This window comes from Leucoraja erinacea, chromosome 17 (assembly GCF_028641065.1).
Source record: "Leucoraja erinacea ecotype New England chromosome 17, Leri_hhj_1, whole genome shotgun sequence".
Taxonomy (NCBI): Eukaryota; Metazoa; Chordata; class Chondrichthyes; order Rajiformes; family Rajidae; genus Leucoraja; species Leucoraja erinaceus.
The window spans coordinates 39,163,847-39,191,340 of record NC_073393.1 but is presented as its reverse complement, the minus strand read 5'-3'; the positions used below and the strand labels follow the sequence as shown (position 1 = coordinate 39,191,340).

The window sequence follows — 27,494 nt, the reverse complement described above, 5'->3', positions numbered from 1 at the left end:
AACATGGCCCAGCTACACTCGTTCCACCTGCCCGTGTTTGGTCCATATCCCTCCAAACCTGTCATATCCATGTATCTGTCGAACTGTTTCTTAAATGTTGGGATAGTCCCTGCCTCAAAAACCTCCACTGGCAGCTTGTTCCATACACCCACCACCATTTATGTTACTCATCAGATTCCTATTAAATCTTTTCCACTTCACCTTAAAAACCTTCCCCCAATCTCCTGCCTTCTCCCCATAACCCTTGATACCCTTCACCTTAAACATATATCCTCTGGTCCTCGATTCACCTACGCTGGGCAAGAGACTCTGTGCATCTACTCAATCTATTCCTCTCATGATTTTCTACAAAATGATTTTATATTATGATTTGTAAATTTGCATATTATGCGAAAATTGTTGATGGCAATGTAGGTCATCTTTGGCTACAGAATAACAATGATCTGTAAATTGGCAGGGCAAAAGAAAATGGAATTTAATCCTGAGAGGTGTGAGGTGATGCATTGGTGTAGAAGGATTTGGGTTGTCCTATAAACGTAGGATATAATTGTAATAATAATCATAATAGTACTTTAATTAGCCAATTATGTTATGCAACACACGAGGAATTTGATTTGCCATAGTCATACCAATAAAGAGCAACAAGACACCCAAATACATTTTTAACCTGAACATCCACCTGTCATAATAATGACTCATAATAATGGGAAAGGCACATGTGATGAAAATAGAGATGAGAGAGACTGGAGATGCTGGAATCTTGAGCAAAATACAAACTGTTGGGGAAAAAAGCAACAAGTCGGACAGTATCAGTGAAGGGAAATGGACAGATGATGTTTTGGGTTGGGGTCTTTCTTCAGATGGGATGAGAATGCCTGTGTTGAAGACTAACCCTAACATTTACCTATTAAAATCTTTCACTACCCAGCTGGGATGGCTGACTCTGCAGAGAGTCCCATCTGAAATTTTCTCCTTTATGGTGACATTTGCAGTTTCTTTGAAGTCCCCCGATGTAGACAGTAGTTCTTGCATTTTGTACTTTCAACAGTGAAATACTTGGTTTTAGTCAGTCTAGAAAATATTAATTAAAATTGCTGTTTTAAAATGAAGGGAAGTTATGAAGTACTCCCTTAAATTTAGTTTGGATTCTTATGATATGTCTAATATATATTATATATACATATATTATCCATATAATTTATATTTTACTTACCATGGAAAGAGTGTACATTTGCTTATTCTGTGCATATTCATTTGTGACTGTTTTCCTTCACATGTTCCTAATCTCCATTGCAATTTTTTTTTTTAAGTTGTACTTTTGCCATAAAATGTATTTATCGTATAAAGTAGTTCTTGGTAATAATATGTAATTGCATTTAAAAACTGGGGAAAAAAAGACACTTCGTGAAATTTATTTTGTATTTTAATTAATATATGATGAGGAATTAAAATAATTTTCAATTACAGATTATAGATTTTTTTTGTAATTATCCTGCTTGGTTCAGGTCGGACTGACATGGAATACAATGAAAAGCTCGCACGGTTTCGACAAGGTCATCTCAATCCCTTCAATAAAGATCCAAGTGAAAAATTGACGGAAGGTGATGAGGACGAACATGATCTCTCCATAAAAGGTCAGCATGGTGGAGTTTGGAAATATAGGGAGTTATAGCGGCCTAGTTTCCCATTGATCTTCCATTATGTACCTTGCATGCAGCAATCCAAATTTAAATTATTACCAATCCACAGGTAATTCTTTCCTAAGCATTAGTGAATATTAGGGAATAGATTTGGCAGTAAGTGAAATTGATCATGATAATAATAATAATAATAATAATACATTTTATTTAATGGGTGCCTTTCATACATCTCAAGGACACCTTACATAGTAATCGGAATAAAAACATATAATCGGAATAAAATAAGTAATAAAGACATCACAGAGACACAAATTAAAAACAGAATTCAATCCAAAAACAGAAAATCAAAAACACAGTGTGAAGAGAGAGCTACTACAATATACTCCTGCTGTCCAAAGAACTTAGAAACATAGAAAGTAGGTGCAGGAGTAGGCCATTCGGCCCTTCGAGCCAGCACCACCATTCAATATGATCAAAGCTGGTCAAACAGAATCAGTACCCTGTTCCTGCTATTTCCCCATATCCCTTGGTTAGCCCTGAGAGCTACCATATTTCCCGGCAATGAAGATGCTATTTTTTTACCCAAAAATAAGGCACAAAAAGTTACCTGCGTCTTGGAGGCCGAAGGTTAGGTCGTTAGCCAAGAAAGATAGCCAACTCTATCCATCATTGCTGGCTGATGGGAAGCGACTGTAAAAGGACAGCACCACTGGGGTGGGGGGAGTTCCTTTCACAGCGTGTGGGGAGTCTGGCCAGGGGTAAAGTTGCGGGGAGGACAGGAGCGTTGAGAAAGAGGGGGTCGGGGATCATGCCAGCAACTCACTCACTGTTGCCGCGGCGCTCTCCCTCTCCCTCTCCCTCCCTCTCGTGCGTCTTCATTGCTGGGAAATACGGTATATCTAACTCTCCCTTGAATATATCCACTGGTTTCTGTGGCAGAGAATTCCACAGATTCACAACTCTCGAGGTGAAAACGTTTTTCCTCAAGCTTACCATATAGTGATACCACTTTTATCCTGGGTAAAATCGATCAATTCAGTAGAATTCAGTTTAAAGGGAGTCATTTCTTTTGTGTGGTCTATACCAGTAATTGTTTCAAAAAAGCATATCATTATAAATAACAAGATAAAACTGTTCCTACAATATGTTCAAGTCTCAACGTGCAGTGCTGCTGCATTGATTTTGGATTTGCACTCACCCACCCATGGTGCTCTAATCAGCGAGATGACAAAGAAAAAAATTCAGTATTTATTGGTTTCTGCACTTATGCGGTTTGAATGAAGCAGAACACAGGCATTCATGGGGTTATGAGTTTCGACTTATGGACATCCATACATGTGGATGTGAAGCAACACTCCGGCTGCGTTGAGCCAAACAGAGCTGGGAACATCAAGCAAGCTCACTCGCTGTGCCGGTGACGCAGGCAGGCTTCATCGTCTCCCTCTCCTATCACAGTTGTTTCTGTTCATTTCAGACTTGAGAAAAATTTGGGTTAGCATCATTTATCAGGACAGGAACTCTTTCACAACCAAAGGAGAACAGGCAGAGTCAGCTGCTTGTGTTTTGGTTTCAGGATCCTTTTTCCTCCACAAGAGTGTGGTATAATTGGCCAAAGCAGCTAATCAGCTACTACTTTGAATTTATGCACGGTGGCAAAGTGGTCGAGTTGCTGCCTTGCAGCGCTTGCAGCACCAGAGACCGGGTTCGATCGTGACTACGGAGTTTGTATGTTCTCCCAGTGACCATGTGGGTTTTCTCCGAGATCTTCGTTTTCCTCGCACACTCCAAAGAAGTACAGGTTTGTAGGTTAATTGGCTTGGTATAAGTATAAATTGTCCCTCGTGCATGTAGAATGGTGTTAATGTGCGGGGATTGCTGGTTGGCGCAGACTCGGTGTGCCAAAGGGCCTGTTTCCTCGCCGTATCTCTAACCCAAAACTAAACTAAACCTTGGACCAGTCAGAATGGTGTTAAGTCGAGTTCCAGAATATTAACCCAACAGTGAAGAAAGTCTTAATGTGTCAAAGACAGGATAGATCTGGAATTTTCAGGCAGTATTAATTGTTTCTGTAACATTGCTACTGAAGTCTAGTCTGAAGAAGTGGTCTCGACCCAAAACGTCACCCATTCCTTCTCTCCAGAGATGCTGCCTGACCCGCTGAGTTACTCTAGCATCTTGTGTCTACCTACTTTGTAGGACAGTAGTTAGATAGGTATTTGCCCAAATTACACATTTTTTAAGCTTTCGGGGCAGGTTTTATGTGTAAGGATCATTCATAAATGCAAGTAGGCCTTGCAGTTTATTTGTCTTTTTCTTTACACGTGACTGCAAATTTGAATCATTTTCTAAGCAATACAAGGCCTTCCCTAGGTTATTGGTGGGATTTATAGGCATGGGTTTGCAGGCAACTGTTGAGCTGCAGACATTTTCAGCTGAGTGGTGATGGGTATTTCCACGCTTTCTTCTCAACCACCCCATCCCTCCATCCCGAGCTGCAACAATCGGGCTGAGTTGAGCGAGTTGAGCTGGAAGCACTGAGCAGATTCACTCACTCATTCAACTGAGGCAGTAAGGCTGGCTGGCAGACAAATTTTCCATGCCAATTCGCTCTCCTGTCACAGATGTTTGTATGATCATCCCCCCCACCCCACACCATTTTTGTTCATTTCTGACCGATGAACAGCTCTCAGGAATGAAACATCAATGTAACCTGGGAGTGGGCTGCACATTGTATTTACTAATAAGGTATCAGCTCATTTCTGAGGGAGCAGATTGAAATCTAGGGACATGAACACACTGCTGTTCCTGTGAAGTATCGAGTGCTGTACCATCTTAAGGAAGAGATGTTAAACTGTTGTGGGAATTAAACATTTCCATGGCCTATTTCAAAATGATCAGGGGAATTATTCCCAGGATCTAGGCGCCATAACAGAAAAACAGATTATCTAATGACTCTAAAATTAGTTGGAAGAGCTTGCTATGTATGAATTGGCAGTGAATGTATTTCAAAAGTAATTGACTAGCTGAAAGACATGGAAGACATATAACTGTAAGTTTGTTTATATTATGCACTTTATTCAAAAAGATTTATGGGCCTGTCCCACTTAGGCGATTTTTTGGGCGACTACAGGCGAATGCCACAAAATTTTCAACTTGGTGAAAATTTTTCATAGACAGTGGCAACAATTTTTGCTGACGTAGGTTGTCGTAGGTGTTGTCGTAGGTTGTCGCCAGGTGTAGTAGGTGAATTTCATTAAACCAGTCCCTGGCAGTCCCCTAAGTGGGTCAGGCCCATAAATCTCCAGTCATATCATTTTGATCCGTATCTTTTAGTACAATTGATGTAGTCATGTTTTCTACGTATAGTAATGATTTGTAGCCAGTTGTTAGATACATGTTCTTTCTGTAGCATGAATGACTAACTAAATTGACATGTTTAGTTACAAAATTGCAATTAATTTTGCCTCATTTAAAGCAGATTACTAATTCCTCATTACTTTCAACAAATAAGCTTGATATTTCCACTATTTCCATCATCTTCAAGGTAGATTTATTTTTCAATTTCTCTCCCCATTGGTGCTGCTACTTAGCCAGTAAAATTCACATTGGCACTGCTTGATCTTCCTAAACTTTTCCATCTGTAAATTTTGAACATACAGTGTCGACTTCAATAGAAGATGATGGAGATTTTGAAACTGGTGGTTGCTTCTGCAATGATGGTTTTTCTAACTTCTGCAATGGTGGTTTTTCTAACTTCTGCAATGGTGGTTGTCTGTTGTATCTGCCAGCAATATTCTGCTGATTCATTTTGTTGTAACTATTTTGTCTCTGTGTGTGGAGGAAATCCGTGATGAATTTCAGGCAGTCGGGTTGCAATGAATCTGGGGAATGGTTGTGCTGATGATTAACAGAAGAAGATATGGAATGTTTAAACGTCATTTTTGAATAATGGTCAAGTTAAGCTTTTAAATGTGCATATTTCCATTCCCCTGCAGAGTTGTTTCACTTTCTGCATCTATCATAGTTGCATGTGATGCAACAAAGGGTCACATGCTAAACTAAACAGAAAACTAAAGCTTTCGTAACTCTCGTGATCCTAAGGAAGACTTGAGATAAAATAAATTATGTATAAATTATAAAAAGTTACTTTTACTATCAAAGTAAACTAACAAAGCAGTTTTCAGCTTTGTTAAAAACTGACAAAGCTGTCCCCTTTCAATCATTTTAATTTTGGAGATAGACTTGAGTTAAATGAATTAAAATTAAAATTATGATTTTATTCACGTTAAATTTTGTTTGCCTCCTTATTTTATAGGGCACCATAATGTTTGGGACACAGCAGTGTCATGTAAATGAAAGTAGTCATGTTTAGTATTTTGTTGCATATCCTTTTCATGCAATGACTGCCTGAAGTCTGCGATTCATGGACATCACCAGTTGCTAGGTGTCTTCTCTGGTGATGCTCTGCCAGGCCTGTATTGCAGCCATCTTTAGCTTATGCTTGCTTTGGTGGCTAGTACCCTTCAGTTTTCGCTTCAACATATAAAAGGCATGCTCAATTGGGTTCAGATTGGGTGATTGACTTGGCCACTCAAGAATTGACTATAATTTGGCTTTGAAAAACTCCTTTGTTGCTTTAGCAGTATGTTTGGGATCATTGTCTTGCTGGAGAATGAACCGCCGGCCAATGAGTTTTGAGGCATTTGTTTGAACTTGAACAGATAGGATGTGTCTATACACTTCAGAATTCATTATGCTACTACCATCAGTAGTTGTATCATCAATGAAGATAAGTGAGCCAGTACAACAGCCATACATGCCCAAGCCATAACGCCCCCACCACTGTGTTTCACAGATGAGGTGGTATGCTTTGGATCTTGGGCAGTTCCTCCTCCTTCTCCTCCATACTTTGTTTTTCCCATCACTCTGATATAAGTTAATCTTTGTCTCATCTGTCTACAAGACCTTTTTCCAGAACTTCCAGCTCTTTTAAGTACTTCTTGGCAAACTGTAACCTGGCCATCCTATTTTCACGGTTAACCATTGGTTTGCATCTTGCAGTGTAACCTCTGTATTTCTGTTCATTAAGTCTTCTGCAGACAGTGGTCATTGACAAATCCACACCTGACTCCTGAAGAGTGCTTCTGATCTGCCGGACAGGTGTTGAGGATTTTTCTTTATCATAGAGAGAATTCTTCTGTTATTAGCTGAGGAGGTCTTCCTTGGCCTGCCAGTCCCTTTGCGATTAGTAAGCTCACCAGTGCTCTCTTTCTTCTTAATGATGTTCCAAACAGTTGATTTTTGGTAAGCCTAAGGATTGGCTGATGTCTCTAACAGTTTTATTCTTGTTTCGCAGTCTCATAATGGCATATTTGACTTTCATTGGCACAACTTTGGTCCTCATGTTGATAAACAGCAATAAAAGTTTCCAACGGTGATGGAAAGTCTCTCTTATACCTGCATTAAGGAGGCATTTAAACACACCTGGGCAATTACAAACAATTGTGAAACCATTTGTTCCAAACATTGTGGTGCCCTGAAATGGGGGGACTATGTATAAACACAGCTGTAATTTCTACATGGTGAAACCAAAATGTATAAAAATGGCCTTTAATAAAATCTGACAATGTGCACGTGATTTTTTTTTTTTATTACAAATCTCAAATTGTGGAGTACAGAAGCAAATAAATAATGATGGGTCTTTGTCCCAAACATTATGGAAGGCACTGTATTTGTCAATTGCAGTAGCTCCTATTTCCATTAATGATTTGTTTTTCTTTCAGAACTGCATATAGATTCCTTGTGTAGAAAGGCTAATGAACATGCAGACAGAGTTATGGATCTTGGCTTGGCAGAGGATCATTTCTCAAAACCAGTGGTGAGCATTGATACCTATATAAGAGTCCATTCCTGACAACTGTCCATAAAACGATTCCTCAACAAATCAGAAACTTGTTTTCTATCATAATCCATGTCTTGTCACTGTACATACACTTGCTTTAATTCTTTCATTTCATTCACTAATCACGCATACACTGCATTATTAAACAAATGGAATATGTACTGTTTCAAATCATTGATTATCATGAAATAATACTAATATTAGCTTGAATATGCCGTAAAAATGAATAGGAGAATTTGCCTAAAGTTGGATTTCCCTAAATCGGGTCATTCGTAACGCAGGAAGAAAATCCACTCAGCATTTGCCAATAATCCAGATATACAAGTGATTAAATCTCTCCAGCTTTCTCTGGCAACTTGTTCCATATACACTCACTCCATATACATTCTTCACTCTGAATGAAGAAAGTGGTGATTTTAAAAACATGCAGGAATAGGCTACTTGGTATCTCAAGTACCCTTTGCCATTTAATAAGATCATGGATAGCTTCTTTGCAACATCGACTCAGAATTTTATAATCACCACTGGCTAATCACCACTGTTTAAAGTAAACTAATGAAGCACCTAAATCAGCCTTGAACAATATCAAAATATTCCATTCATCAAAGAAGCAAAGAAAACATTTTTTTCATTTGTATTAAATAATGGCCCCTTTATTTTTTAAGTGAGCCAATAGCTTTAAATTCTCCCTCAATAGATCTTGTCCTCCCCACTCCCTCACCCCCACTCTTCCATTTCATTTTCACACTTTATGTTCACGAGAGGTTGAAGGGGGGTGATTTTGTAGAGGTGTATAAAATCATGATTGGAGTAGATGGGGCGAGTATTTTACCCAACTTGGGGTAATCAAGAACTAGCGAACATGGGTATAAGGTGTGAGGGACAAGATTTAATAGGAACCGAATGGACTATATTTTCCAAGCGAAAATATAGCCCATTCGGTTCCTATTAAATCTTGAGGATAGTGGGTACATGGAGCGAGCTGCTAAAGGAGATAGTTTAGTCAGCTACTATAAAGAGTACTTAAAAGACACCTGGACTGGTACATGGATAAGAATGATTAGGGATGACATCAATAAGGCATTTGATAAGGTTCCGTATGATCGGCTACTCTGAAAGGCCAGATTGTATGGGATCCAGGGAGAGCTATCTGACTGGATAGAGAAGATAGACACGGAATGCTGGAGTAACAGCGGGTCAGGCAGCATCTTTGGAGTAAAGGAATAGGTGATGTTTTGTGCGGGAATCTTCTTGGCCTGACCCGAAATGTCGCCTATTCCTTTTCTCCAGAGATGCTGCCTGATCCGCTGAGTTACTCGAGCATTTTATGTCTATCTTCGATATAAACCAGCATCTGAGGTTCTTTTCCTCACGACTGGGTAGAGAATTGGCTTCATGGAAGGAAGCAGAGGGTGATGGTGGAAGGTTGTTTTTCGGACTAGAGTCCTGCAATTAGTGGTGTGCCTTGGATTGGTGTGGGGACCACAGCTGTTTGTGGTTTATATCATCGGTTTCGATGAGAATGTACAAGGCATGATTAGTACGTTTGCAGATGACAACAAAATAGGTGGACTAGACAATGAAGATGGTTATCAAGAATTATAGCAGAGTCTTGATCAGTTGGGCAAAAGGGCTGAGGAATGGTTAATAGAGTTTAATGCAGATAAGTGCAAGGTGGTGCATTTTAGGAGACACCTGCAGAGTAAGGGAATCAAGAACCAGAGGACTCAAGTTTAAGGTGAGAGGGGAAAGATTTGATAGCAACCTGGGGGCAGCTTTTTCACATGGAGAATGGTGGGTATATGGAACAAGCTCCCAGGGCATGTAATTAAGACAGGTACTAAAACATCATTTAGAAGACATTTGGACAGGTACATGGATAGCAAATATTTAGTGCGATATGGTCCAAACATGGACTGGTGGGACCAGCGTAGCTGGAACATTTTGGTTGTCATGGGCAAGTTGGCCGGAAGGCCTGTTTCCATCCTGTAAGAATCTATGATTCTTCTGAACTCTATCAGATAGAAGTTTCTAATATCAAACCCATCTTTGTAAGATAAACTCTCCATGCCATGTATTTAGAGTAATAAACCTTCTCCGAACTGCATCCTTTCTTGAATAACAATACCAATTCTCACCAATGCCTGATATAACTCAAATATAACCTACTACCATTGTTTCATCCACCTGGTAAGAAATTATATAATTTTGCTTAATTTCTGATTTATTTGCACCGAAATTTGGAATTGCTCTGCATTTCATAGTTCTGAAATCTCTTGCCATTTAGATAATGTGTCCATTTTTTTAATTTTCTGCAAAAATAAACAATTCTGACATTGTATTCTATGTGCTTGATCATTTTCTTCTATCCATATCCCTTTATAGCCACCTTTTTCTCTTCACAACTTATTTTCCAATCGATCTTCATGCTGTCTGCAAATGGAACAACTATTCCCCTGTTCCCTCATCCAAGTTGTTTGTATAAAGAGTAAAAGGTTGAGGCTGCAGGATTAAATTTCTGACGTACTGCATATAGCATATTGCCAACATATTAAGACATTTTGTGTCTCTATCTATGTCTCTTGCTTGCTAGTGAATCTTCTGTCTGTGCCAATATGTTATCTACTACATCATGTGTTTGCTTTTTTTTTCATGGTAACCATTTAATACAGGATCTTACCAAAGCTCTGAGTACATCTATTGACTCTTGTTTATCCCTGCACAGTGGCACAGATAGCAGAGCTGCTGTCTCTCAGCTCCAATGACCCAAGTTATGTCCTGGCCTCTGGTGCTGCTTGTGTGGAGTTTGTGACCACAAGTTTCCTCTTGTTCTTTTGGTTTTATTCCACAACTGCTTCCTTCCCCCACCCTCACTTTAGAAAAGCTGACATCAGGTTGTGCTCCCACTCCTTGCTTACAGGCGGAAACTGAAGCGTGAAGATGCAGTACAGAAAGTCCCACAATGCTGGTCAGAGGAAACAGATGAGTTCATATGTGACTGCTTTGAGTCAGTGGACTGGTCCATATTCAAATACTCAGCGGCCAACCTAAATAAGTATGTCACTGCCATCACAGACTGTATCAGTATATGTCAAGAGAACTGTGTGCGAAATAAATCAATCGAGTGTTCCCTATCTGGAAAATATTGATGTACTATAAGGTCCATTCCTTAATGCAGTTCAAGTAATGGTGTCCAAGTTGTTCCAGCAAGAGAGCTTCTGGTGCAGAGTGCACTAATTTCAGCCCTATAGTGGGAGATTATAGGGTTGATTAAAGTTTGACATTTGCATCTAGCTGTTGGTTTGAAAAATCTATAAATGTACAGGTATCCCTGCTTTAAAGTGTGTGTCCGTACCATGAATTGGATATAACGTGAACGATAAAGTGGGGAGCACTATTTGTATTATATGAGCTGATTTCAATCTGGAAACAAAGAACTATTTAAAAGATACCTTAGAAATTGTCAAACAGAAAAGGCTTCTTGCAAAAAGACACTAGAAAAAAATAAAATTGTTTCTATATAACCTCCCGCAGTAATAGGACTCTGTTACCTCTTAAGAACACAGTTTGTCAGTTTCACTGGATAATTGCAATTGACAAGCAACGCTTCTATTGACACGTGCAATTATACTGTATTACGCAATGTTAAATAAAGCTTCTAGCACTTTTAGCTTGCTGGAACAAAAATAAACTCAAAGCTATAAAACTGATCTTTTATTTTGAAAAACCTGCAGGGGACAAGGGACAGGGGAGGGAACTTTGTTATTGCAAGTCTAATATTCTTTGGCTCTTAACCCCTTTTTACACGATTGACACAATTATTTTCCTAACACAATTTTATATGACACAAGATTTCTTAGGAATGGACATATTGCATTATAGCAGAATTACCGGTACAAGAATGTTAGAGTTGATGGATGGCTTCTAATTCTGAGGCACCAAATGCAAGTAATTTAATATTTTCACTTTGATCAGTGTTTGCTTTCTGCTGTCTTTGTATTATGCAGGGATCGTTTGTGGCATTTGATATTGAAAATCTAAAGCGTGCAATTGATGAAGTGAAGCAAGTTATCTTAGACTTGCCTGAACATTCTGAGAAGCAGAAAGATGCTGTTGTAAAACTTATTCACCTTCGGCTTAAACTACAAGAATTGAAGGTTGGTATTGTGCATTGAAATATTATAATTATGCAATTTTAAACAGATTGAAGTGAGCAGCATGAAATCTAATACAGAAAACTGAGAAATTAATCATTGGTAGCTCATGATGCTCATTATTCACACTCAACAGTGCAGTTTAAATAGGATATAGGAGCAGAGACATCCAGAAATATTTAGAATTTAGCAGGATCAATGAAAAGATAGTGGAAAAAGTAGAGTGATTTGAGATGACTTCAGTTATTCTCCTTGGGAAGTTGGTTGGAAATGTTTAAAAAGCATGACGGATTTGAGTGACTAAATAAGGTGAATTAAATGCTGTAATTATTATTCAGATCATGGAGTGCCTGTGGCAAGATGCTCTGTGACCTACTGAAAAAAGATGAGTGTTAGTTGTGGCTCCAATACCAAAACATTTGCATTACATTTATTGACAAAACAAATGGAGGAGACATTAAATATTACACTTAAAAAGGGTGTATGGCGGGTGAATAAGCAAGCCACGCGTGGTGAATGAAAGAGATCTTTATTGATGTAGTAAAGAGATCAACACACACATGAATGGGGGAAGGCTGACCTGGGGCTCTATACTTATACTAGGGCGCTCCCCCTAAACCCTGTGACAACGCCTTCCCGACATTACCCAGTCACGTGACTGCCGAAGGCTCTCATATTGAGTGGCCTAACCACTGGCTGGCGCCACAGGTGGTACTTTTCCGATAAGTATTTGGTATGTAATGGAAATGGAAGCATTTACTATTGGGTCTGCAGAAAAAGTTGTTGCTGAAACAAATCACATTTCTTGGCACTAATTTCAGTATGGTGTTATCAAGTATTGTATCTCCAACGGTTTTCAACTGCAGCTTGGATTGTGTAATTATATGTTTGCACAAAAAGACTGCAGCACTTTGCCAGCAATGTGTAGTACAATGAGTAAACCCAAATTAAAAAAGGTAATATAGAGAGGTGACCAAAAGTTTCATCCTCAAGGTTTTCAAAAGAAAGTTCTTTAAAGAAAGTGCAGTGAGTAATTTGTAGAAGAAGTTAGAGGATTGGCCACTCCCACACCACTCAAGTGGGGTGGGGATGAAAATGCACAAGCTGTTTGGGTGAGAGGAATAGCTTTACTGGTAGTGGAGATTGGAGGAAATTTGAATTTGTGGAACTTGTAGCCGATGCAGATTGAAGATAGGGGAAATTTGTCTTCAGTACTTTATATAGACTAGAATATGAGGATGGCAACTTAGCCAAAGCAAGCACTGAAATAGTTTGGTCTGAAACTAACTCTGGTCACAGGTAAATGTTTTTCCGAGTAGATGGAGAAAAGAGATAGATTGGCAATCGTTTGTCCTAGAGAATGGATACATACAATTTGGATGCTTAACTTATGGTCAAGTGCAATGTTGTGGGCAGGAGCAGCCTGATTCCACCTCGCCAGTCAGTTGTTAAGGTGGAAGGCCATTATTCTGGCTGAAGGCCTGGGACCTGTAGAGCTCCACAGGTATCTGTGCTGACCCTTCGGTTTGCAAGATTTATAGACGACTTGGACGTAAATGTAGAAGAGTTGGTGAGTAGCGGACAGCCAAAACTGAAATTGGTGGAGTTGCGGACAGTTTGAAGACTGTCAAAGTATTGAGCGGGATATAGATCCGCTACAGAAATGTGTGGAGAAATAGCAGATAGAATTTATTCTGAGCAAGTATGAGGTGTTGGAGGTCAAATGCACGAGGAAAGCATACAGATAATGGCAAGATCTTTAACAACATTGACATACAGAGGGATCTTTGGTTCTATGTTCTTGGCTCCCTAAATGTCTATACAAATACAATATGCAAATGTTACTCTATTCAAGATGGGAGCTCGGCAAAAGAGGGGAAACCATAGGCTGGTTAGCCTGACTTCAGTGACTGGTGAGATTTTAGAGCCCATTATTAAGGATGGTTTCAGCGTAATTAAAAGCGCATGATAAAACAGCCTGAAGTTATCGTGGCTTTGTGATGGGGAGATCTTGCCAGTTGGAATTCTTTGAGGAAGGAAATAGGATAGAGAAAGAAGAGTCAATGGATGGAATTTAATTGGATTTTCAGAAGGCCTTTGATAATGTGCCACATTTGAGGCTGCTAAAACAAAATGTGAGCCCGTGGTAATAGAGGGAAGATATAGATAACCTGGAGAGAAGATTGGCTAATTGGCAGTAGGCAAATAGTGGGAATAAAGGGGGCCTTTTATGGTTGGCTGCCAATGATTGATGGTGTTCCACAGGGGTCAGTGTTGGATCTGCTACTCTTTATATTATATGTCAATGATTTGGATGATGGAATTGATGGCTTTATGAATAATTTGCAGATTATACGAAGATAGGTGGAGGGGCAGGTAGTGTAAAGAAAACAGGAATTCTGCAGAAGGACTTGGACAGGTTGGGAGAGTCGGCAAAACAGTGACAGATTGAATACAGCGTAGCAAAGTGTGCAGTTATGCACTTTGGTATTAGGAATAAGGGCTTAGACTATTTTCTAAATGGGGAAAAGATTCAGAAATAGGAGGTGCAAAGGGACTTGGGAGTGCGGGTGCAGGGTTCCCAAAAGCTTAATTTGCTGGTTGAATCAGCAGTAAGGAAGGCAAATGCAATGTGAACATTCATTACGAGAGGACTAGAATATAAAAGCAGGGATGTAATGCTTATGCTCTGTAGGACACTGAGTAGACTGCATTAGGAGTACTAGGAGCAGTTTTGGACCCCGTATGTGAGGAAGGACGTGCTGGCATTGGAAGGGGTGCAGAGGAGGTTTACAAGAATGATCCAGGGAATGATTGGGTTCATGTATGAGCATTATCTGAAAGATCTGGGCCTGTAATTGCTGGAGTTTAAAATGATGAGGGGGGATCTCATTGAAACTTGCCATATAGTGAAAGGCCTGGATAGAGTGGAGGTGAAGAAGACATTTCCACTAGTGGGAGAGTCAAGGGCCAGAGGGCACAATCTCAGAATAAAACAACGTATCTTTGGAATGGAGAAGAGGAGGAATTTAGCCAGAGAGCAGTGAATCTGTGGAGTTCATTGCTACAGATGGCTGTGGAAACAAAGACTGGGTAGTTTTAAAGTGGAGATCGATAGCTTCTTGAATAGTAAGAGAGTGTCAAAAGTAACTGGGAGAAGGCAGTAGAATGGGATCGAGAGAGAAAGATAGATCAGCCATAATTGAATGGCAGTGCAGACTCAATAAACCAAATGGCCTAATTCTGCTTGTGTGTCTTATGAACAAGTAGATAAGTGGTAAAAGGGGTGTATCATGTGCTTTTCTTCATCAATTGGGGAATTGAGTATAAGAATCAGGAAGTCATATTGAACTTTATAGGCCTAATACGGTTAGGCGTATTTGGAGAATTGTATGCAACTCTGTTCGCCCCCTTGCAGGCATGATGTGGAGGTGTTGGCGAGAGTGCAGGAGAGATTTACTAGAATGCTGCCTGGATTAGAGGGTATTGGCTAAGGAGAGTTTGGGTAAACTGATTATTTTCTCTGGAGCAATAAAATTATGAGACCGGGCATAGCTTTAAGGTGAGAAGTGCAAAGTTTAAAAGAGATGTTAGGACAAGTTATTTTTTTAGCCTAGGATGGTGGGTGACTTGAACAGGGGTGGAGGCAGGATAGTGGCATTCAGATGTACACATTGATATGCAGGGAGCATGTGTAGGTAGAGGCAATTACCTTAACTCGGCATCATGCTGGGCACATACATTGTGAAACCAAAAGACCTATTCCTGGGCTATGCTTGGCTCTGCTCCATTTCATTTGCAACTCCCCTTCAAATGAAGCAGACCATGCCTGGTCTCAAGATCTTAATAGACATTTGGACATGGGCGTTAAGTGTTAATTAACATTTGTGCCCCATCATCAATATCCACGGTGCATCATTGACCTGCCACATAAATATCATGCTGAAAGTTAGAAGCACTCCCGACACACCGCAAAACCTTGTCATCGTGTACAGGACCCAATTTAGGAGTATGATGATTACACACGACTTGCCCAATGACTGCAGCACCAAAAACATTCAAGAAGCTCAATGCCATCCAAACCATTACAGCTCACTTGACTGCCATTTCAACCACCCAAAACACTCAGTCTTTACACCACCAGCACACTCTGACTACATCGTGTTCAAACAGCAAAAAGTGCTGTGGTTATTCTGATAGTACCCCCCAAATCTTTCATCACTACCACACAGGATGAGGGGATCAAATGCATTTCAACAATGCCACCTGTAAATTCCCCTCCAAATTGCACGCCATTCTGACCTGGAAATATATTGTTAGCCCTTCGTTGCTTAGCCTAAATCCAGTAATTCCTTACAATAAGAAAACCCCAATATTTCATTTTAATCGATGTATTTGATATCCTTCACAGGACCCCGATGAGGATGAGCCAAATATTCAAATTCTGCTTGAGCACCGTTTCTACAAGGAGAAAAGCAAAAGTGTCAAACAGTTCTGTGACAAGTGTAGCACCATTATATGGGGCTTGCTTCAAACCTGGTATATCTGCACAGGTGAATGCTTACTGTTTATCCGTTTTTCATTTTCTTAGTACTTTTTAAAATGACAATTGTAAAGAATCATACGTAATCTATTAATATTTGAATATCCCACCCAAAGCACTTTCGGTAAAATGCTAGACTAAGTGGGACCCCCTGTCACACGGGTGGCCTGCTCCCCAAACGCAACCCGTTTCCCCCAACGCAATATTCAACCACTCGCCCATAGCCCCCACGGGAGGCCTGGTCCCCCATTTAAGAAATGGCAGGTATTTTTGTTATTCACTTGTATGGATATCATGCTGGTTAGTCACAAGAAACAAAACCAGCTAATCAATTTAACTTGCAGTGGTGGCACAGTAGTGCAGAGTTGCTGCCTTATAGCATAGAGACACGGGTTTGATTCTGACTACGGGTGCTGTCTGAGTGGAGTTTGTACGTTCTCCCTGTGACCACGTGGGTTTCCTCCGGGTGCTCCAGTTTCCTCCCACATTCCAAAAGACGTGAAGGTTTGTAGGCTAATTGGCTTCTGTAAATTGTCCCTTGAATGTAGGATAGAGTACGGGTGATAGTGGTGTACACATCTCAGTGGGCCGTAGGGCCTGTTTCCGCACTGTATCTCAAAACTAAACTAAATCAATTGCACTTTTTTTTGTAAGCTTGTTTTTAAGTTAATTGAAAAAACGGAATCAGGGCTTGAATTTTAGTTTTGAGACAAATTTAGCTTGTAGAGCTCCATGTTGGCAGGTCCTCAGTTGATGACTGAAGATACTGAAACTGTACCAGATGCGATCGCTGGCATCATTTTAAATCAAACTACCTGCGCAGGGTTTGATGTTTTTAAAATTGTTAATGTATTTTGTTCTAAATGGTCTCTAATTTTTATTGATACTTTTTTATTGTTCAGCTCTATAGGACATTGTGGCCAGTGATTTCAGTAGTATGAAAGTGGAAGGCTATCATGACCATAAATGGATTATTCTTAAACAATGTCTCGCTTCAAATTGATAGGTTATCCTTGACACTATGATAAAATGTTAGCTAGAGAAAAAAAAATACACCTTTTCCTTTCTGGTATTGTGAAGATCAGCTATCTTAGAGATACAGCATGGAAACGGGATCTAGCCCACTGACTCCATGCTGAGAATCAATCCCCACTTGTTCCATGTTATCTGACTTTCTAATCCTTCCCTGCACATTAAAGGCTATCTAACAGGGGCCAATTAACCTAAAAACCTGTGCAAGTTTCGGATGTGGGAGGAAGCTGGAGCACCCTGAGGAAACCCACATGGTCACAGGGTAGAACATGCAAACTCCACACAGACAGCACCTGAGGCAGCACCTGTGAGGCACAGCTCGACCAGCTGCAACACTGCCTCCATGTTTCACTGTTTTTCTTTAATCTTTCATAGAAAATAGCTTACGAATGCCTGATCTATTATTTACTCATTATTGTAACATCGATTGCCGATCAAAAGCTTGTCGCTTTTGATCCATATTCAAATGATTGCGTATTTAATTGGAATAAGACGAATACATGTTAAAACTCATCTTCAATTTTTTGGTGGTGACATGTACTTTGAAGAAAGCAAAGCACCCTTTGTAATACTTAAATGTTTAAAAATGACGGGTAAAACTTGCATATCCAAATGTATTTAACTATCTTCTGAGAATTTATTCATAAGATAGTTAAATACATTTTGCTGGAAACAAGATGTATTCAGCAAATAGTGATCATCAGTAAGTGTTCGGCACGGACTAGAAGGGCCGAGATGGCCTGTTTCCGTGCTATAATTGTTATATGGTTATATGTTAAACAGAATGTGTGCCTTAATACATCAATTTAATTGCACAATACCAGATTACAATGTAGCTCCATTAATCTGGAGTAGCAAAATAATTTGTTTTGGTTTGTTTTAGTTGAGGGATTGATACCCTGGCAACCCAGTGAAAAATCTATCTTCTGAAACAAAGCATCCTGAAGCAGAAATAGATACATTCCAAAAGAATAAACACAATTGCTTGAGAACGTGTGATTTCTGCTTTTTTAACTCTTTAATTTTATTGATAGGTTGTTACTACCGCTGCCATAGTAAATGCTTGAACCAAATTACCAAAGCTTGTGTAAGGTCAAAGGTTAGCCACCAGTCTGAATTTGAACTAAGCATTTGCCCAGAAGTGGGACTGGACAGACAAGATTACCGGTGTGCAGACTGTCGACAGCCAATATCCCTTCGTAAGTATTCTGTTATAATCTACTTCGAAGACTAAACTAATTTACAGATTGCTTGGAGCTACCCCATGAATAAAAAGTTTACAATTTGTTTTTTTTGAATAATTTGCTACATTTTGTACCTAAATGTATCTGTCTTGTAGTCCTTAGGAACATGATTGACTGATTTAGAGTGTCTTATTGCAGTGAAGGCATTATTCCTTCATCATTGATGTATGGTGACAGGATTTAGTGACTGTCCTGTAATCTATTTTCCTTTCACCTGCAAAAGAGTGAGGAAACCATCAAATCACATGTAATTTAAGGTCGGACTTGGAATCTGCACTTGGTAGGAAACCTCCAGTAAAGATGTTTGTGAAGAGGCTGGTGCGCTGTATTTCTTATTGAAGGAGAATTTATTGAAGGGACAACCCCTTCATGTAGGGCTTTGCATTTTATAATTGTGTTCTGAAGTGATCTTTTTTACGCAGTATCTGCACTTAGCACATTTTAAAGTAAACCGGCTTTGAAGTACTTAAAACTTAGAAAAGTACAACACAGGAATAGGCCCATCGGCCTACCAGCTCTATACCAACCATGATGCCAAATCAAAATGTTCCTGTCTGCCTCTGGACCCTATCCCTCTGTTCACTGCAGGCTTATGTGTCTTGAGGCAGTGCAGCTTAGGTTCACGAGATTGATCACTGGAATGGTGGGACTGTCATATGAGGAAAGATTGAAAAGACTGGGCTTGCATTCACTGGAGTTTAGAAGGATGAGGGGTGATCTTATAGAAACATATACAATTATAAAAGGACTGGACAAGCTAGATGCAGGAAAAATGTGCCCAATGTTGGGTGAGTCCAGAACCAGGGGCCACAGTCTTAGAATAAAGGGGAGGCCATTTAAGACTGAGGTGAGAAGAAACTTTTTCACCCAGACAATTGTGAATTTATGGAATTCCCTGCCACAGAGGGCAGTGGAGGCCAAATCACTGGATGGATTTAAGAGAGAGTTAGATAGAGCTCTATGGGCTAGTGGAGTCAAGAGATATGGGGAGAAGGCAGGCACGGGTTATTGATTGGGGACAATCAGCCATTTTTACAATGAATGGCGGTGTTGGCTCGAAGGGCCAAATGGCCTCCTCCTGCACCTATTTTCTATGTTTCTATGTCTAAATACCTCTTAAATGTTGGAAAGAGTGTGGGTGTGGGGGGAATGAATGCAATAAAAGATAATCAGTAGTAAGGAAACTGAGTGGCAGCAGGAATGTTATCGTAACCAATGGCTTTTAATTAGATTTGGATATAACATCCTGCTCATGGATAATTAGTAATGACAGGTGCCTAGAAAGCAGCTTTTGTTTCCAAATTTTGAATGGTTACCAACCTGCTAGTCCGAAAAAGTATCTTGACCCGAAACGTCACCCATTCCTTCTCTCCAGAGATGCTGCCTGTCCCGCTGAGTTACTCTAGCTTTTTGTGTCTAACTAGTTTAATAAAACTGTTTAAAGACGTCTTTTAAATTTTAAAGCATTGGCTGAGCATTACACTTTGTCTTTTTAGTAATACTATGATTAATACTTCATAACATTGGGCTTCTTAGTTGGAAGTGGACAGTATTGGCTATTGGAAAGAACAGTGCTACAGATAGATGAACTGAAACCCACATGAAATCTATAGCTCTTGACACTTCCATTACAACACCCTGACATTCGTACTTTTCAACTTGTCTGGACCAACTGTGTTTGAGAAAGTAACATTGTACCAGCTGGTGGAGCCGCTGCCCAAAGACATGCGGGCTTGCAGGTTTATTGGCCTCTGTAAATTGGAAAAGCAGCAAACCATAAACACAATTGTTCACTGTACTTCAGTGCATGTGACAATAATAAAACGAAACGTAAACTTGGGGAGCGCATTCAAAAATGGGATAACATGGAACTAGTGTGAATGGTTGAACAATTGTCGGCATGGACTCAGTGGGTCAAAGGGCCTGTTTCTACGTTGTATCTTTCAATTCAATTAAAATTCTCACTTCTGTTCTAGTTCCACACCGCTCGCAATTATCTCTGGGTTGCTTCCACTACCTCGTGCTAGTGAGGGTAGGAACAGGGAGATAGATCTGAATGTGTGGCTGAGGATTGGTGCAGGGGGCAGGGATTTAGATTTCTAGATCACAGGAATCTCTTCTGGGGCAGGGGTGACCTGTACAAAAGGGTTGGTTTGCACCTTAATTGGAGGGGGATCGACATTCTGGCAGGCAGGTTTGCTAGTGCTACACAGATGGGTTTAAACTAAATAGTCAACAACGTGGAAGCGTATGCGTGAAGTTCACGGGAAAGAGAGTGTAGGAAAGGTTACATTTAACCTAATGGGGCAGGGGGATGGGAACCATTGCAAGGAGACAGAGCGTTGTAAAATGAGGACGGAAGCAAAGGCAGAAGGGAGAAAAGAAAACACAAACCTGAAAGCATTGTGCCTTAATGCCAGGAGCATTCGTAATAAGGGATGAATTGAATGCGCAGTTAGCAATTAACGGATATGATATAGTTGAGATTACGGAGACATGGCTCCAGGGTGACTCCACGGCTGAGAGCTCACCATGCTTATTCAATATTCAGGAAGGAAAAGGAGGAGTGGTGGCATTGCTGGTTAAAGAGGAGATTAATGCAATAGCAAGGAGAGACATTAAGGGCCTGTCCCACTTGGCTGGTAGTGACTGACACGCGACGGTCACGCGCGTCATCATGCGTCCGCACATCCGTCTGGAGCACGTGACGTCATTTGAAGATGGACACAAAATGCAGGAGTAACTCAGCGGGACCAGCAGCATCTCTGGAGAGAAGGAATGGATGATGTTTCGGGTCGAGACTCTTCATCAGTCTGAAGAAGGGTCTCGAACCGAAACGTCACCCATTGCCAAGTGGGACAGGCTCTTTAGCTTGAACGTTGTAGAATGGGTAGAACTGCAAAATAGCCTAGGGCAAAAAACGCTTGTTGGAGTTGTATACAGACCACCAAACAGCAGTAGGGAGGTTTGGGATAGGATCAAACAAGAAATTAGGGATGTGTGTAGGAAGCTATAGCAATTATCATGGGTGACTTTAATCTACATATAGATTGGGCCAACTAAATTGGTAACAGCGTTGAGGAGGAGGATTTCCTTTAATGTATACGGGGTGGTTTTCTAAACCAGTATGTAGAAGTACCGACTAGAGGGCAGACCATGCTAGACTGGGTATTGTGTAATGAGGAAGGATTAGTTAGCAATCTTGGTGTGTAAAGCTCCTTGTGCAACAGTGACCATGATATGGTGGAATTCTGCATTAAGAAGGAGAGTGACACGGTTAATCTAGAGATTGCGGTCCTGAACTTAAAGAAAGGAGACTTTGATGGTATGAGACGGGTATTGGCTAGGATAGACTGGCAAATTATACCCAAAGGGTTGACGGTGGAGATGCAATGGCAAAGATTTAAAGATCGCAAAATTGTTCATCCTTGTCTGGCGAAAAAATAAAAAGGGGAAGGTGGCTCAACCATGGCTAATGAGGGAAATTAAGGATAGTGTTAAATCCAAGGGAGAGGCATAAATTGGCCAGAGGAAGCAGCAAACCGGAGGACTGGGAGAAATTTAGAATTCAACAGAATTAAAGGGGGGGGGGGGGGGCATGAAAGAAAGCTTGCAGGGAATATGAAAACTGACTGTAAAAGTTGAAGTGGAAAATGTGCAGAGGAAAAGATTGAAGACGAATGTGGGTCCCTTACAGTCAGAGACAGGGGAATTTATAATGGGAAACGAGGAAATGGCAGACCTGTCATACGAGTACTTTGGTTCTGTCTTCTCCAAAGAAGACACAAACAATCTCCCAGAAATACTAGGGGATGAGAGGGGATCTTATTGAAACATATAAGAATATTAAGGGTTTGGACATGCAAGAGGCAGGAAACATGTTCCCGATGTTGGGGGTGTCCAGAACGAGGGGCCACAGTTTAAGAATAAGGAATAAGCCATTTAGAATGGAGATGAGGAAACACTTTTTCACGCAGAGAGTTGTGAGTCTGGAATTCTCTGCCTCAATAGGCGGTGGAGGCTGGTTCTCTGGATGCTTTCAAGAGGGCGCTAGATAGGGCTTTTAAAGATAGCAGAGTCAGAGGATATGGGGAGAATGCAGGAACGAGGTACTGATTGGGGATGATCAGCCATGATCACATTGAATGGCGGTGCTGGCTCGAAGGGCCGAATGGCCTACTCCTGCACCTATTGTCTATTGTCTATTCCTTGATTTGGTAAGGTGCGACAACTGGACAATGTGGTTGTGAGGAGAAGGTGACTTTCAATTCCATAATGAAAAGGACAAATACCACATTCAAAGGAGATAATTACACAGAAGATAATTACACAGAGGTCTTGTAAACACAATAAACATACTGCACTATGGTGCGTGTATTTTGAAATATGAATCTGTCAATTCTATGCAGAAAATCTAACCGGAGAAACTCAGTCAGGTATTGCATTCAGGTGATACTTGCATTCAGGCTTTTCAGTGACAAGCTGTACTACATATATTCTTCATATCCATATGAAGATATTTATGTTAATTGTTGTGGTCTTGTGACCTGGTGATTTGTACGTCAACTTTTTTGGCTTCCATTGTGAGCTTGCACTATCCATGTTTAAATTGCAATGCTTTAGTCATTCGCATGGTTTGTTTTATAATGTCGACCTTTAATTGGAATCTTCTAATTTGTCAAAGATATTAAAGGATTGTGGCTTCGATATTTAGTTTGGTTAGGTATGCAAACAGAGTTTTGTTCAATGGAAACGAGTGCCATTGCAGGCTAACCCATTTCAAACATCTGACCATCTGCTGCCCCCTAGTGGCTTTTACTATTGGACTGGACACAATATTCCACTTATCTTGAAGAGAGACATAAAATGTCAAGACCAGAAGCGTCGCTCATTCTTTTTCTCCAGAGATGCGGCCTGTCCTGCTGAGTTATTCCAGCATTTTGTGTTTATTATCTGCAGTTGCTTTTTACACATTCCATTTATCTTGCTTTTTTGCGTCTTGATCTCTGCCTCTGGCCTCCTCACTTGGATGTTATTTTGTACTTTAGGCGGTGTGCCTACTGAAGCACGGAGGTGTGACTATACGGGCCAATATTACTGCAGCAGCTGCCACTGGAATGATGTAGCAGTCATTCCTGCACGTGTCATACACAATTGGGACTTTGAAGCACATAAGGTAGGTGCCATTGAAGAGAAGTAGAGAACATTTTGCAGTTAAGGAACATAAAAATCTAATATCTGCTATGAAAATAGAGAGTGGAATGTTTTTGTTTTGCAAATTCTGATATATGTATATGTTGGTCCTTAAACCTATATATTATAGAATCCATATAGAACATAGAACTTGTTTGTGCCGAACATGTTGAACCAATCTCATCTGCCTGTACATGATCCATATCCTTCTATTCCCAGCACATCCATGTGCCTATCTATCATTTCTGCCTCCACCACCACCAACCCTGGAAAAGTGTATCACAAGACTATTAAAAGGCTATGGGTGTTGTGAATCATTGAAAGCCTTTGGGTTGTCTGAGTGTTCCCCAGTATATTTTGTTAAGTCCTTGAATAAACTGACACTCACCACTGTTCTATGAGATATTCTTTGTGTCTGTCCCAATCGGAGCTATACAGGGTCAGGGTACAGGTCAAACATCCAATTTCCTCTAACAGGGATGTCCTGCAATTAGTCATAAAGCCATGGAGCATGAAAACAGGCCATCGGCCCAACTCATCCATACCAACCAAGATGTTGAGCTAGACCCATTTGCTTGCATTTAACCCACAATGCACAAGGTGTACTTTCTGTAGATCTGCTCTACCAAATACTAACACACATACACACTATACACCACTCGAATCTATAATCCAGGCCGGGTCTTGCCTCACAGTCACCATATATTACTAATGTTTTCAGCCACTAGTCCGTTAGTCGGGATGTAGTCACAGTGGTGACTACTTACAGTGTAAAGAGCCTGCCACACTTGGCCTTCATTTACGCGACAGGCCGGTAGTGACTGACGCGTGACAGTTGCGCGCGTCACCAGCTCTGGGAGTGGGGTCGGATCCGGATCCGCAACGGCCGTGAGCCCCAGGCCGAGCTCGGCGATCATTTGCCTGCTTCTACTGCTGTTGGATGTGAGACGTTGTGCCAGGGTGTCCCACTTGGTCGTCATTTTTGCGACAGGCTGGTGGAGCACAAAGATTTTGTGCAGAACGAAATCCTGGAGCGCTGCGCGATACTGCGCACAACTCAACACTCCTCCATGCACCCGTCCCCCGCTACCCACACGCTACCAGGTCGCGTAAATGGCGTGCAAATGACGGCCAAGTTAGACAGGCCCTTAACTTTACTATATGCTAATAAACTTGTTGGACCGTTACTTGGAGTGTTCTTTATTAGCTCTACACTTTCCTATACATGTACCAGTGCAAACTACTTTTAGATGTTGATATTATACGTGCCTCGGTTACTTCTTCTGGCAGATTGTTCCACACGCACACCACCCTCTAGGTGAAAAGGTTGCCCTCTGGTTCATATTTAATCTTTCCCCTCTCACCTTAAGCTTACGCCCTCTGGTTCTTGATTCCCCTACCCAGGGAAAAATACTATGAGCATTTACCTCATCTAAACCCATCATGATTTTATGATATATTAACTCTCCATATAGATTCTTGAAATATTAAATTGGTGTACAAATTAAAATGGAAAAATATGTATTCATTAATGAGGTCAGAGTGCAATAGATTATTGATAGAACTGTCTTTGTTTGCAAATTTTAGCATGGTCATGAATTCTATTCATGAATTCTCACACAGTCTCTCGCTATATTTCCTCTTCTCCATGTTTGTTTTCAATTACCCAACATACAAAATCTGCTTCCACGTGTAAACTTGTGTTGTCCAAGATTCAAAGTGTTTTCTTTCTGGGTAATGTGAGATAGCAGGCGGTGCAATGAACAATAATTCTTGTAACGTGTATTGCAAATGAACACCACTGTGTGTTAACATTTTAAATACCTGACCATTTGATGCCCTTTTGTACCCTTTAGTATTCGATTAGACACATAGTTTCACTATCCTCCCGTTGTTTGCTTCTTGATAAAGCAAGGATTGAGTCTCTCAGCTTGCTTTCCTAATCTGAGGAAAGACATTCTTGCCATAGAGGGAGTACAGAGAAGGTTCACCAGACTGATTCCTGGGATGTCAGGACTTGTATGAAGAAATATAATTGGGCTGAAGAAGGGTTTCGGCCCGAAACGTCGCCTATTTTCTTCGCTCCATAGATGCTGCTGCACCCGCTGAGTTTCTCCAGCAATTTTGTGTACCTTGTATGAAGAAAGACTGGATAGACTCGGCTTGTACATGCTAGAATTTAGAAGATTGAGGGGGGATCTTATAAAAACTTACAAAATTCTTAAGGGTAGATGCAGGAAGATTATTCCCGATGTTGGGGAAGTCCAGAACAAGGGGTCACAGTTTAAGGATAAGAGGGAAGTCTTTTAGGACCGAGTGGTGAATCTGTGGAATTCTCTGTCACAGAAGGTAGTTGAGGCCAGTTCATTGGCTGGATTTAAGAGGGAGTTAGATGTGGCCCTTGTGACTAAAGGGATCAGGGGGTATGGAGAGAAGGCAGGTATGGGATATTGATTTGGATGATCAGCCATGATCATATTGAATGGCGGTGCAGGCTCGAAGGGCCGAATGGCCTACTCCTGCACCTATTTTCCATGTTTCTATGTTTCTATGTTTGGTCCAGAATTGGAGTTAAGGAAGTTCCCTATATAAAACCTTCATGGTCACACATAAATCAGTATACAGTACTTGGTAAACCTAATGTTTGCATCTTTTTTTAAGTCCAGGGGTTTAATGATTTGATTATTTTTCACCATGTGATAATTGTTCATCATTCCACATGGTTAGAAATTAGTATTTAAAATGACACAAACGCCTTGGTCGACACATGCTATTCTCCAATACAACATTTTCATCTAACAGTCTTCCTTTAGAAGAAGATGTCTATTCTTTCACAAATAACATATCAGCTTTAATTTTCAACAATTAAGTTTGTAACCTGGTTCTCTTAAACTAAAATATTGCTAAAATGGAATAATGTGCGCTGTTTAGGTAGATTTTGAGGAAGAAGGATATGTACATTGCTTCAATATGCAACCGGAAACCTGACATCTGTAAATACGATATGATACAATAGAAGTTTATTTGTGATTCTGTAGGTGTTGATACTGGGACAGTCTAATTAATTTTCTTTCTTTTTTTTTGTTATTAGGTGTGTCGATATAGTATGAGGTATCTCACACTGATGATATCTCGGCCAGTACTGAAACTTCGAGAAATTAATCCGCTTCTCTTTAATTATGTGGAAGAACTGGTGGAAATTCGGGTATGCCTAGATCTCATAATCCTCCTTGGATGTGAGAGTGGTGGCTGGAGGACTGGAGATTGTAAACGTCACTCCCCTTTTTTCTTTAAAGAAGAATGAGAAAGCAAGAAATGTCAAGCCAGCAGCAGCCTAAACCACGGAGAAACTGCTAGATATTATAAACCAAATGAAAATAATGAACACTTGCAAAATGCTAAAGTAATTGGAGGTTCTGCACTGACTTGTTAAGAGCAAATTCTATTTAATTCTATTTAATTAACTTCATTATTTATTTGAAGTAATGAAGAATATTCACAAATAGTTTGCAATGCATATTTTCAGATGAAATATTTTAAGTAATGGACATGGAATGTCCCATTTAGCCCCTCTTTACCTGCTCTGCTCTTCAATAAGAACATGGCTGAATTTTTTTTTGTTTCTTCATGATATTTGCCTAAATCCATTTCCTTCGATTTCATTAATACGCAAAAACCCATCATTCTTTGTTCTATAAGCTCTGCTTTCCTCGATTTAGCTTCATATCCCAGTCCCTAATGGCCAATCACTCATTTTGTGACTGTGGTTCCAGTCATAGAACATCA

The 27,494-nt window shown here is 40.4% G+C and overlaps 1 protein-coding gene across 2 annotated transcripts in view; it reads left to right on the top strand.

Annotated features, from left to right (window-relative positions):
- The window catches only part of def8 (differentially expressed in FDCP 8 homolog), a 37,543-nt gene that overhangs the window by 1,333 nt on the left and 8,716 nt on the right, over positions 1 to 27,494 (top strand). For both annotated transcript variants that reach the window (XM_055649018.1, XM_055649019.1), the window contains exons 2-8: positions 1,506 to 1,634; positions 7,424 to 7,518; positions 11,550 to 11,699; positions 16,108 to 16,249; positions 18,306 to 18,470; positions 23,564 to 23,691; positions 26,800 to 26,913. In XM_055649018.1, the coding sequence (XP_055504993.1) occupies positions 1,517 to 1,634; positions 7,424 to 7,518; positions 11,550 to 11,699; positions 16,108 to 16,249; positions 18,306 to 18,470; positions 23,564 to 23,691; positions 26,800 to 26,913 (912 nt within the window). In that variant the 5' untranslated portion in view covers positions 1,506 to 1,516. The remainder of the gene's footprint in view (positions 1 to 1,505; positions 1,635 to 7,423; positions 7,519 to 11,549; positions 11,700 to 16,107; positions 16,250 to 18,305; positions 18,471 to 23,563; positions 23,692 to 26,799; positions 26,914 to 27,494) is intronic.